The sequence below is a fragment of the Mauremys reevesii genome, linkage group 18 (genome assembly GCF_016161935.1).
Source record: "Mauremys reevesii isolate NIE-2019 linkage group 18, ASM1616193v1, whole genome shotgun sequence".
Taxonomy (NCBI): Eukaryota; Metazoa; Chordata; order Testudines; family Geoemydidae; genus Mauremys; species Mauremys reevesii.
In genome coordinates, this window is record NC_052640.1 from 17419918 (window position 1) to 17433071 (window position 13154).

At 40.2% G+C, this 13154-nt stretch overlaps 1 protein-coding gene across 2 annotated transcripts in view; it reads right to left on the minus strand.

Moving 5' to 3' along the window:
- The window catches only part of MAPK1 (mitogen-activated protein kinase 1), a 49998-nt gene extending 37500 nt beyond the window's left edge, over window positions 1-12498 (minus strand). The window contains exon 1 of one of the 2 annotated variants that reach the window (XM_039505059.1): window positions 12184-12497. In XM_039505059.1, coding sequence (XP_039360993.1) covers window positions 12184-12479 — 296 coding nt within the window. In that variant the 5' untranslated portion in view covers window positions 12480-12497. Of the gene's footprint in view, window positions 1-12183 lie in introns of both variants that reach the window. The other variant, XM_039505060.1, reaches the window with a different exon arrangement.
- Between the last annotated feature and the right edge of the window lie 656 nt (window positions 12499-13154).

Genomic DNA, 13154 nt, shown 5'->3' on the forward strand with positions numbered 1-13154 from the left:
ATTAAGCTTCTATTTAAAAAAAATGAAATTAAGTTTCTAACCATTATGGTTGTGAAGACAACCTTCCAAATGTGAAATGCAGCGCTGACTTCCTCAGTCTGCAGAAAGATTGCTCCAGTGCCTCTGCTGCTTTTCTTAGATCAGCCAAATAGCAGCAAAGTGATATCAAGACACTGGTCAGTTTCGTAACAGTGATATCAAGACACTGGTCAGTTTTGTAACAGTGATTCCTTACCCTTGGAAATCTGCATGCAGAATCAAGGGCAAGCACTGGAGTTACTTGCAGGATGACCACATGCTTAAAAAGGGTTAGAGTAGTAGAGCTCTTCACCTCTTGCACAATCCCCATCATCTTTTCTATCTACCTTCAGCTAGCAGGTAAAGTTCTTCAGCTGATATGTCTACTAAACTTTTCAAGCCCAACTGTAACATCTCCTTGGGGTAGCACACACATTTTGAAGCTTCCAAAAGAAAAAGGGGACAAAATTAATTTGTATATTCTATTTCAGGGCTAGGCAACCTATGGCACGCATGCCAAAGGCAGCACGCGAGCTGATTTTCAGCGGCACTCACACTGCCCGGGTCCTGGCCACCGGTCCCAGGGGGCTCTGCATTTTATGTTAATTTTAAATGAAGCTTCTTAAACATTTTTAAAACCTTATTTACTTTACATACAACAATAGTTTAGTTATATATTATAGACTTATAGAAAGAGACCTTCTAAAAACATTAAAATGTATTACTGGCATGCGAAACCTTAAATTAGAGTGAATAAATGAAGACTCGGCACACCACTTCTGAAAGGTTGCCGACCCCTGTTCTATTTTATTTAGGTCTCATACCTGAATTGTGCTATTTAAAATCCAAGAAAGTCTTACTATAGCAATTTTTAAAATTCATTATATAATTACACACAATCTTTTTACATTTATGTGTAAAAATATTCACAGCAGTTCAGTACAAAATGACATTAAATCACAGGTATACGTTGTTCTGTGAATAATGAAAAAATTCCATTCAGTAATTTAATTTACAAGAGTACTTGGGCTTTCCCCTTACCCCATTATCATTATCGCAGAGTAAGAGGCCAGACATCAGTGAGTGCAGCCTAAGAATGAGTCTGCCATATTCACACTGACAAGAAAGAAAACTGTGTATTACTGTATTAGCTGTGAAATAACTGCCACTAGTCTTCCACCTGCAAAAATCAAGAATGTCTACACTATTTAAAATGTATCTCTCAGCATTCATCTTTGGCAGAAAACTTATTTCCTTTTACTATGTATTTCACTGTTTCAAAGCAGTCACATATGCAGATACATTCAAAATACAATATTTAAGAAATGTTTTACTGTGTCATGTGGTACATTAAATTCCAGAGAAGATTGGGCATACTGATTTGCAGTACTCAATCTACTTCATGGCGCTTAATTCAGGATACTACATCAGTATCTGCCATTAAGGGAGCTATTTGCCCTCCAACTAAGCAGGAAGCAAGGTGCTGCAGTAACAGCTGCTAATTTAGAGAAAAGGGAAAACTGGGAGATGAACTAATTACATATTGTACACTGCAAATCTAATTGCAAGTTCCCAGTACTTAAAATATACCCATAAAAAAAAAAGATGAATTACTTTACCATGCAACAGAGATTCTAACTCAATTCTATTTACTTTATCAGCAACAAAGTATTTTTCAATATTTTGCAAAAAATATCAAAATAAGTAGACTGAATTTAACAAATTCCAGAAAAAGCATTATTTTTATATGATTTAGGTACTATTGAACAACTGAGTTTAGAAACTTCAATAAGTTTTTTATTTGTTTCCAAATGGACAAGAAGATAATCTTAAGCTATCATGGAAAATTCTAAAACTTGACCATCTGAAATGTGCTAAAAGAAAGTTCTATTAATGTCCTGTTACAAGCTACACCTACACCAGAGGTAGGCAACCTATGGCACGGGTGCCGAAGTCGGCACACGAGCTGATTTTCAGTGGCACTCACACTGGTCCTGGCCACCAGTCCGGGAGGCTCTGCGTTTTAATTTAATTTTAAATGAAGCTTCTTAAACATTTTAAAAGCCTTATTTACTTTACATACAACAATAGTTTAGTTATATATTATAGACTTACAGAAAGAGACCTTCTAAAAACGTTAAAATGTATTACTGGCACGTGAAACCTTAAATCAGAGTGAATAAATTAAGACTCGGCACAGCACTCCTGAAGGTTGCCTACCCCTGACCTACACACACAAATAATTTTGTCTACCATTGAAGTGCGGCAAGCTCTAAGGAGGAACCAGCAACTATTTTATGACACTGCCTCCTGATCAGTATGAACAGCATAGTAGAGCACTACAATCACCTATTGCACAAAACCATCCACGCTCTTATTCTTTAGGAGCCTCCTCTCTCTGCATCAGCCTCACAAGCCACCATTATTAACCAGCAACTTGAGACAGAAATAAGAGGGGAGGGCACTGGAATGTTGTAGACAGATGTACAAACATGGAATATGAATCACTGCAACAGAACATTCTTATGCCAGAGCCACAAGGAACAAGATGTCTTGCTTCTCCATTACAGCATCCACAAAATCTTGACAAGAGAAACTATTCCATGTGATTAGTCTGATTAACTCCAATTGTCTTCACCAGGTCCAAGTTGAAAGTATCTCACAGCAAGGGGCTTTGAATATATCTCAGAAACAAGAACAATTTGTTTAAGGACAGTCTCTCCACAGCTGGGAAGCGATGTCAAAGGAAAGGGAAACAAAAACAAACTACTTTCCATCCCGTACTATCATCCAATTTTGAAATTGTGGAGGCACTAAAGTCCACCCAGACATTTGAGTTAGAGATATAGCCTGCTAGGCCAGAGAAAGCCAGTGAAAAATGTTTGAACTTATTATTGGGAGGGATAATTATGGCCTCCCTAGGGGAGATAAAGTGTCCAGTGAATAAACATGCTTTCATCTGGCATGTACTCAAAGAACTATTCTTTCATATTAGTGTTCTTGCCAATTATCACCAAAGATCTGACCTATTCTTTCTGGAAGTGGTCACTGAGAAAGTGATGGCAGACCAAATCCAACAGATCTTAATCTTCCAAGCTTTTGGATCCTAGACAGGCTTTAGATCTAGCCACAGCACAGAAACAGCATCAGTTTTAGTGACAACAGGTTTCTTTACACATACTACTAGATCTTTCAGCTGCTTTTTATTGATGGGATTTTCAAAAGGGCCTAAGTGATGCAGAAACACAAGTCATGCTGACTTACAATGAGACTTACCTACCTATGTCACTTAGACACTTTTAAAAAATTATACCCGATATTTAGGCTTGGAATGATTAGATTTTTATTGGTAAATGTTGATTTCACCATACAAAAACAAACTGATGAAAAAAAATATTTCCATCGATGATAGAAATTTACAGATTGGTGAAGTAAGAAAAATGCTGCTTGAGAACTTAAGAGTTTGAATTAAGGATACTTAGTTTGTATATTTTGACATGTGACACTAACAATGTGTGTTTTAATGGTTATAAAGCTTTAATTTTTTGAATCTCAGTGTCTACCATAACTTCCTACAACTGTAAAAATTTGAATTGATATAAACAAACATCGATATCAACCACTGAAATTACAAAAAACAACAAAAACAACCAACCCCACAAATTCTGCCAAGCCTACCTTTATTGTTGAACATGAGATTCACTGATGACCATGAGACTGTTGGGGGAGGGGGCGCACGAGGGAGGAGACAAAGGACAGAACAGCTTTAAAAGTTGTTCCATTCATTCCTTACAAAAAATCCCAGCAAATGCTGAGCGGAAAACTGGCCTTCCTGCCTGAAGACTGTAAGTTATGATGTACCTCAAGAATCAGTCTTGATACCTCCTTTCTTCAATGCTTGAATATAACTAAGGATTGAGAGATGTAAGAGGATCAATATGCTGATGGCTCAGCTCTGTATCTTCTTTTCACCTCAACCACACTAAGTGGTTCCTCCCTTGCTCTTTGGATGTCAGAGATAGAAACCTGGATGAAAGACAGTTGGCTTATGCTCACCTTGGATAATAGAAGTGAAGCTGAGCAGAAGAGGAAGCATTTTGAGAACCTGAGGTCCATGTCTATTCTCTTAAATATGGCCCTACCTACTACTGAGAGTAGTTGTATCTTAGAGAGAGATTCCTGGCTGCTACTAGATTGTAAACGATATGCAGTGACGAAAACACACCAAAATATCAGCCCAAACCCCCAAAGCATACTCGATTGTCAGATGATGTATTCACACATTCTTTCACACCCATTATCTTTAGGCCAGAATACTGCAATGAACCCAGAGATAATCTTGACTATCACTCAGAAGCTTCAGCTAACAGAGCACATTACCATCTACAATAACATCTACAAACCTTAACCTTTCCTATATCTAGCCACAATAACTTTGACTTCCCCACTTTAATTGTAAGCTTCACCTCTATCAAACAAGATCTAGAGGCAGGTAATTCTCAATAGAAAGCCCTTGACCCTGGGATTCAGTCCAGTAAAAAATATACCTGAGCCTGAACTTTACCTCATTTAGAAGAAGGTGATAGATACACACATCTAATTTTTCCACTAGGTGTAGTTTCTGGACTCTCCTCCCATTTGACCTACTAGCTAGGTTTTCCCCGCAAACACCAAGCTTACTGTAGATTATATGGGAATGCAAGGTAGCATGCCTTACATAGTCTTTTGGGATTTTTTTTAAAATCTAAAACCCAAGCTGTGCCCAGAACTATAATGGTATTTCAGAAATAGCAAATACTAATACCCAAACTACACAACTGCTAGGTTTTAACAAAGCTGTCTACAACATACATGTCGGGTTCTGTCTTTGCAATACAACCTGCACCAACAAACATCTTCCAGTTTTAGTTATACCACCACCACCAATATCCATTAAGTACATATGTTAAAGTTGCCGTATGACTTGATAAGCAAAAAGACAAAATGCTTGCAAACTGGACCATGGAATGTAAAAAAAGGTCAAGTATATACTGAGAAAGTTACCTATCAATATTGTAAAGTTATTAACAAAAAAAACTTGCACTGAAATTGGTTTTTAAAATAACCAGAAAATAAATATCCCAGAAGAACTGCAGAAACCAAAAAGCATTTCATTCAACAGCTTTGGCTTCCTGTGATCTTGGAGAAACAAAAATGACAGCATGTCTTTGCTTAAGAAAAGGCAGGAATTGGGAACAAGGGTGTGTGGGCCACATCTTGCAAAGTGCTCTTTGTTGGCTGACCCATCAGGCAGCTCACTGATATAAAAAGAACTACACAAGGCCCACTTGGCCAAAGGTAATTAGTGCATTGCCAGCTATAAGAGGAAGACAGAGGTAATAATGGTACAGGACAACAAATAGAAGGGCCACAATGGAAGGGTAAAAATGGAATTCACAGTAAAAATCTCAATTTCTCATTCAAAATAAGCTACAGAAGAAAAGGGTGTGTGAAATATAACCAACAAGTTCTGTATCCGTTATATGTTACCTAGGTTTTGTTTGACTATCAGTTACTCTCTTTGGGGTGGGAGTAGGAGGGTGGAATCTGGTCTATTTAGATGGCACTCTCTTCGGAAGAGGGTATACTTCTCAGTGCTGTATAAATACAGAATGAAAGCAATGAAACACCAATACTGATTGGGGCCTCTAGTCACTCCCATAAAACAAATAATAAACTTCCATTCTTGACAAATAAAACTATAAAATACTACTACTCACTGGTGGCTTTCCTATAAATCTTAAGTTGAAATTGCCTGGGACTGTAACGGCCATCTACTACATTTCAGGTATAGTTCAAGTTTGAGTTGATGTGAGTTAAAAAATGTTTTTTTCTTTAACAAAAACCTTGTTTCTCCATTTTCTTTAACTGCGTAGCTTAGAAGGAACAATGCTGCTATAAATAGCACTATAACCATTTACTAGCACAATCTTTTTAGATGTTAGTTATTTTAAATACCCTCCATTGAAATATGTTTGTTATAAAGACACCTTTCAATGCCAATATTCAATAACAAATATTTTCTAATTAAAGACAGCAACATCCAACTTTAATGCCAACCTGCAAGATGTAGTGAGAAAGAATTTTATGAAAATAATCAATGAATTCTAGTTCCAACAAAGCAGTTGAAGAATCCGAGACCGCGCACCAGTATACAAGTGTCATTATGTGCTAAATTGATAAGATGCTATTTTCCAATTGACATTAAGATTATACTCCTACTCAAATAAGTAGGAGGTATAAATTCTTTCTATACAAGCTTCACTTCCTCACCTTGAAAAAAGGCACAATGGTCTATAGCAGCAGAGTAGCCTGTGGCCCTCATGGGCCAGTGTATTAAGAAAAAGTATATCTGATTATGAAACAAGAACATATTCCCTGAGCTGCACTCCTGACTTTTAAACTCAAGAGTTTGAGCTGTTCTCTTACTGTGGACAGGTGGAAGGGGGTGCTACTTTCCACCACCTCTCCTGCGGCATTAGGGAGCAGCGCTGATGTGGATAGAGAGTGCTGATGTGGATAAAGATGGCTACTGTCCCTTCCCTGCTACACCTACCTTAGCAGCTCCCCACTGTCCATCTGCTGCAACACAGGGGAGAGAGGAAAGTAGTTCTGGTGGCAACTTTGCCTGCTTCCCTGACAGGCTGTGGGAACTCCAGGGACAACAGAATTTGTCCTCGTATTTCTAGAATGGCACATACTTGTAAATGTTATACTCTACTGCTCTTGAAATGGTCTGTAAGAACAGAGTATCCACTTCAATTTTCTTGTTTTATTTGTTTTTTTGCTGTTTCATACCTAAAAGGTCCAAAAATCAAAGATAATATTGCAAATGAATACGGTGTGCAAATTACCAAAGTGCAACAATTAACTAAAATTCTATATAATAAAAATTCCCAGGACTGTAACTCTCAAACAACCTTGAGTAAAGTAGCCATACATACTCATGATTGTTACCATTAATTAGTTCAATTAACATACATGGAAGTGTTTTATGTCCATTTTTTCCTCTTGTTGCCATACATGCCCTTCATCTTAAACAAAAAACAACTCCAGTTAATAGTCCTTTTAAATTTCAATAAAGGGACACTGCCAATCTAAGTCACATTTCTGTCTGACTCTTTACCTACGTTTACTGTAAATGAAAGTTTTACTGAAAATCTTTCCTAGTTTATATAAATGATTGTGAAATGTACGATGTTTCACTGTTACCCACATAGGCCCTGATCCTGCAAACACCTAGACACTCTGGTGAAGACAGATCATTGTAATGTATCTTTTTTTAAATTTTTGAATATAAACTACACATTATCCACTTTGTCAATGGGAACTGACAAGATAATCATTTAACTGAATGTTTAAAATTCTTCTTTTTTTTATTTTTGAAAAGGACTGTTTAGTGGCGATGCATGTAGGGTCGGGTGTTTTGTTTTTTGGAAGCCCTCTACATCCCATCAAAATTTACCCAGCATCTGTGTGCATGAAGTATTGCCACAACCACAAATATTTTATGTTAGTTAAAATATAAATGTTTGTAATTGAGAATAAAAGATAAATATTTAAAAGAATGATCAAATCCCATATCTGTTGGTTCCAATAGCTTGGAAACAGCATGTTGTGATTGCAACTGTTATGTACACCTCTACCCTGATATAACGCGACCCGATATAACACGAATTCGGATACAACACGGTAAAGCAGTGCTCCAGGGGGCAGGGCTGCGCACGCCGGCAGATCAAAGCAAGTTCAATATAGCACGGTTTCACCTATAACATGGTAAGATTTTTAGGCTCCCGAGGACAGCGTTATATCGGAGTAGAGGTGTATATCTTTGAGTCGCTGATACCATATAATCTAAGTACCATATAAACTGTTGGAACAACTGTTAAGTTGAATGTTTAAAACATAACTATTCTAGTTGAGAAGTAATTATTATCAATAATCTCAGTTTAGAACAAATGTTTCCTATTAATCCCACTAGAATTGACCCACTAGGAAATTTTATGTGAAGAATTGTCATACATTTCATTTAAAACATCCATCCTTTTTCTTGAAGAAGTTGATTCATAAAGGGATTTAAGATTAGAGAGATTATGGAGAGACCACTTTCTAAGATTTATATTAGAAGTATTTTCTCTAAAAAGATGAAAATGGATTGATACTAGTATATTTTTCCTTTTATGACGGTGTGAAGCTTTAAGTCAACTTAGGCTCTGTCTACACTAGCACTTTTGTGCTTTTGTCTCCCACCTGACATAGCCACCGCCATTCACTGGGGGTGGTTTAATTATGCTGGCAGGAGAGCTCTCTCCCACCAGCACAGAGTGGCTACACAGAAGACCTTACAACGGCGCAGCTGTGCCGTTGTAAGATCCGCAGTGTAGACATAGCCTTAGACATAAGACAGTGTCTGTAGACAGATGATGTCCATCCTGTTGAGCCAGAGGGTCAAACTAATCTCAAAACAGTCAAGGGGCCACAATCAATTGTTTAGGGTACTTCTGCCCTGTGTGCTACGTAGGTGGCACAAAGGGAACAGAAAACTCCTGCAAGTTTTCCTGCTGAGTATTCCCTCAGCATGGAGGAATACGCAGAGGAAGGAGAGCAAATCCCATGGGGCCACAGTGGGGGAGCGGTGGGAGCGTTTCTAGTTATCGCCAAGTAGTTTATAGTCAGCCCCTTAGGGACCACAGCCAGCAGGCATGAGTGAGGCAGCCCCTAGTCTCCTTTAACCTGTGCCAGGATCAGGCTGTAACTGGTGACTAGTTTTCAGCTTTCTTCCCCTCTTGACTTCCCTGGTTGACTGTTGGGGAAGAGAACCATCCTTTGGTAAACATTTCCCCTATGCTCAGGCTGAGCCAGTCAAGCTCCGGTCCTGTTCTCCGATAGCACGATCTGAACATGAATCAAACAGGTAAAAGGACAGAATCTAGCCCTTGGAGACAATAGAGACAGAATGTGTCATGTTGGCAAAAATATAACCTTTGAAAATTACAGAGTTTAAATTTATGGGCATAAGGTTAAGACACAGGTTCCTCTAAAATTACCTCTCAAATCAATATATAATTTATCCTCCTTTACTCTCTAAAATATAGGTGTGCTTTTTCAATAATATTTTATTTGACATATAGCTCTAATAACTCTGTTTTTACTCAAAATCCTGACCTGGCTATGGATGATTGAGTTAAAGGAAAGCATTTAACTATTATCTCTAGAGTTTTTCAGACTACAGAAAGTTTGAATGTGAGAACATTTATACAAGCAGCTAACTTGACCAGTATTTTCCTATCTTTCCTTAACTATTGTTTCAGATTTGTATTGATTAAGGCTTTGCTTCTGAACATACTCAACTCTCTGCTTGACCCAGCTGTGAAGTCATGTTTACAATATCACTATCTTGTCATGGAAGGTTAAAGTGACTGCTGCTTCAATTTAACTTTGCTACAAGATCAAAAAAAAGACTAACGTGGGCCATGAGAGAATGCTGGTTTAATTGAACTCACAGCTTGGATAATTTACAAATATAATGAGAGGTTATGAAAAACACACCAGGTAGCTTTCACAACACTCCAGTCCTTTACATTTCCGCATTATGAAGCCATGACACTATATACTGATAAATATGGTCTCTCAAATGTTATATATTAACTTAGTCTAGAGTCGCAAGACTTTAGTACCATAGCTTTATAATTTTTCAATGAGCTAAAATTAGTAAATCTACTTCTGAAGCTTGCAAAAAAAATAATTAAAAAAAATCTGACATCTTCACCTCACGCCAATGAAAATGCCTCCACACTGTAAGAACTGCCTTGCTTTGCTTGGAAAGCTGCATATGCAAAGCATGAAACATCAAGTGTCAATCTGCATAATGAATGTACTTCTAGTTGCTTGTAAGTAATCTTATGTAATCATAGCAGTTTGTGTCCTACATGCTAGCAAACATTAGTTGCTATGACATCTCACTAGGACACATACAATCCAACACTTTCCTTATCAAATATGCAATACAAATTTATAAATGTTTGTTTCACGTCCTTTCACACTTGAGACTGTATTGAACAACAGCAATTAAGAAATTAATATCTGATATAGTGAATGCTTTAACTTCATAGAGGGAATACAGCAGCTCAACAAACCATAATGCATTTGGATCAGTAGGGTTTAACATTTTTATTTTGGTCCAAAAACACCTGTCATTAATACAGACATTGTTTGAGGTGAAATGGAAAACTTAAGGTTTTATCTCAAGCCACTAACCAGAGATCAAGTTGGGGGGGGGGGGAGGAATAGTGATATGCTCCCTAGTCCTGCCCACAAACCACACACCCCCATTCACCTGTAAAGCCGAAAAAGGATGTTACCAGTAGACTGTGTACCCTTCGTAATATTTCTTGCAGCTTTTGATCAGTAGTGAAATAGAAACGTTTGAAGCTAAATTAACTGTCACCATTCCCACTTAGATAAATAGGGCAGTATAAGCCTCAAATATTACTTCTAAGAGGTGATCTTCAACCTCAGACAGATGTCAATGTGTTGGTTTACATTTACAGTCTATCTACACCAAGGGTATTTGTACTAGTGCAGCTATACTGGCGCAAACCCCTCAGACTAGATATGCTGAACAGGTGTAAAACTAGGCTTGCACTACTGAGGCTTATTCTGGTTTCTGAGATAAAATGCACTAACACAAGCCTCGTATTAAAATCTGTACAGTGCATCCACCTTGATGATTTACATCAGTGTATCTGCATTGGTACAAATAATTTGTACAAAAAATTGGTACAAGTATAAACAGGACCTCAAATCACATTTTGAGAGTTATCACCACAGCTAAAAGGGCTAATGTCACAATCCAGTAAAAGCACTTAAGCATACGAACTCCTTGGTGAATCCAGGCCTAAATGAAAGCTTAAATTCTGAAGTACAAAGTGACTGCCTCTCATAGAGCCATCAAAAGTCAGCATAATTCAACCCCTAAATTAAAGGTTATAGACGTAAAAAAAAATTGAATATAACTAAAAGTGATGAACCAAATTTATTTCAAAACATACCTTGTCTTTTAAAAATGAAATATCATAGAAAGACAAAGTGCATTCCGAAGGAAAATCAGCATATGGTTTGGAGGAAAGTTATCCTGTTTCATTTACAAACTTGAAATCAATTCAGGAGGTAAATTTCTTTAATCCATTTTACAGATGGAAAGACAGACACAAATAGGATAAATGATTTAAGCAAGGTCACAGAGCAAGGCAGAGATACTCTTGTATCCTAGCCCCTGGACCATGCTGCCACCCACATATATGCATCCGTTCAACCCAATCTCACTACACTAGTAGGAGATAAACACCTTAACTTGCTCAAATACATCTGTGCATTTACCATCATTCTTACAGCCTGATTAAGACAGACAATGTCAAATAGTTGAGCGCACACATTCACTTGCATACATGTTTGTGTTTTAATGTGTTTCACTGGAAGTCTCTGTGACACAAAACAGTTTCAACTATAACAAAGAAAAATTTCACCAATATATGAGGTTTACTAGGCTAGACAAAGTGACTTGCCATTATTGGAGGGGTGGCAAATCACAAGCAAAGAAGAGAGAATTGGGGGTAATAATTCCTACACACAGAGTCTCTTTTTTTGTTTACCCAGTGTGGTCCTGGGGCATACAAGGTGAGCCCTAGTGTTTATAATCAGTCACAGTCATGATTTTGGTTACCTTTTCCATTTTAGACACATATCAAACACCACCAAGAATGAAGGGGAAAAAAAGTGAAACCAACCCAAGAGCCAATAAACGGAAAAGAATAATTAAGGCTTGAATCAGGACTGGAGAAGGAAGGGGCAGCGACTGGGGCTAGGAGGCAGAGAGGAGGGCAGCTGGGCAGGGGAAGCAATCGGGGGTCAGAGGCAGCAGCAGGAGGCGGGGCAGGGGCAGCAATCGGCGCTCAGAGGCAGCAGCAAGCAGGGAAGGGGAGCAGGAGGCGGAGATGCTTAAGCCCCGGCGGGAGGGCCAAGAGGCTGGGGCCGCGGGCTGTTCCCTAGCCCCCGGGAGAGGCTGCGGCCGGGCGGGCGGGGTAAGGCGCTGCCCCGGCTCGGCTCGGCTCCCCGGCCGGTACTCACCAGACCATGCCGTAGGCCCCCTCCCCGATGTAGGAGAGGTTGATGTAGCGGGGCCCCACATCGAACACCTGGCCCCGCACCATCTCCGGACCCCCGGGGTTGGCCGAGCCGCCCGCAGCCCCGGCCCCCGATACCGCCGCCATGTTCTCCGTGCCGGGAACCGCTACGGAAAGGGGGATGTGGTCGCCTCCGGTGCCCGCGCGGCCGCTGCGCTCAGAGGGACCCGCTGCCGCCCGCTCCCAGGCCCGCTCGCCGCTGCTGTGAGGAGACAGAGGCGGAGGGGGGCGCGCGCGCATAAACGGGAGGGGGAGGAGCGAGGAAACCAGGCGCGAGAAGGACAGGAGGGGCGGGGCTAAGGGGACTGCGGTAACTTCAGAGCCGCAGCCGCAAAGAGGGGCGGGGCCGGACAGGTCACGTGGCCGGTGTGCGGGCTGCGCTTGGAAAGCGCTGCTGCTGAGCACCATTAGGAGTCAGGGGCCGGGACAGCCTGCCTAGGGGTTAGTGCCTGCGCTGCTCCGGGGCGCCACCTTCAGCGCGTCTTCTCAGTGCCCCTGGGCTGCGTCTCCAGAGGGGGGCGCCCCTGCATACTGGGGCCTTGAATTCTTCTGAGGCAAATTGGGGTCCATTGTCAGTGGGTACAGTGTCTGGGATGGTGCATCTCATATGGGGCCTTCAGTTGGCCACTCCTTGACATGCTTCTTGTATCAGGCAGGGATAGGGCATGGACCTCCCCACAATTTGAATAGTAATCCACTGTACTTGCATACTGCTTTTCCTTGAAGGTACATACATCTGCTCCGACCTTGTCCCAAAGTTGGATGGGGAGATCATGCGGTAACAGAATTTCTTTCCGCAGGTGGTTATTGCATGACCGCCACGTGTCCCACCCTTCTATCAAGGTGCAGAGCTGTGTATTAATTCTTGGCCAGTAAAGACTCTTGAGCCTGTCTCAGATAGCTGCCAGTGCCTAG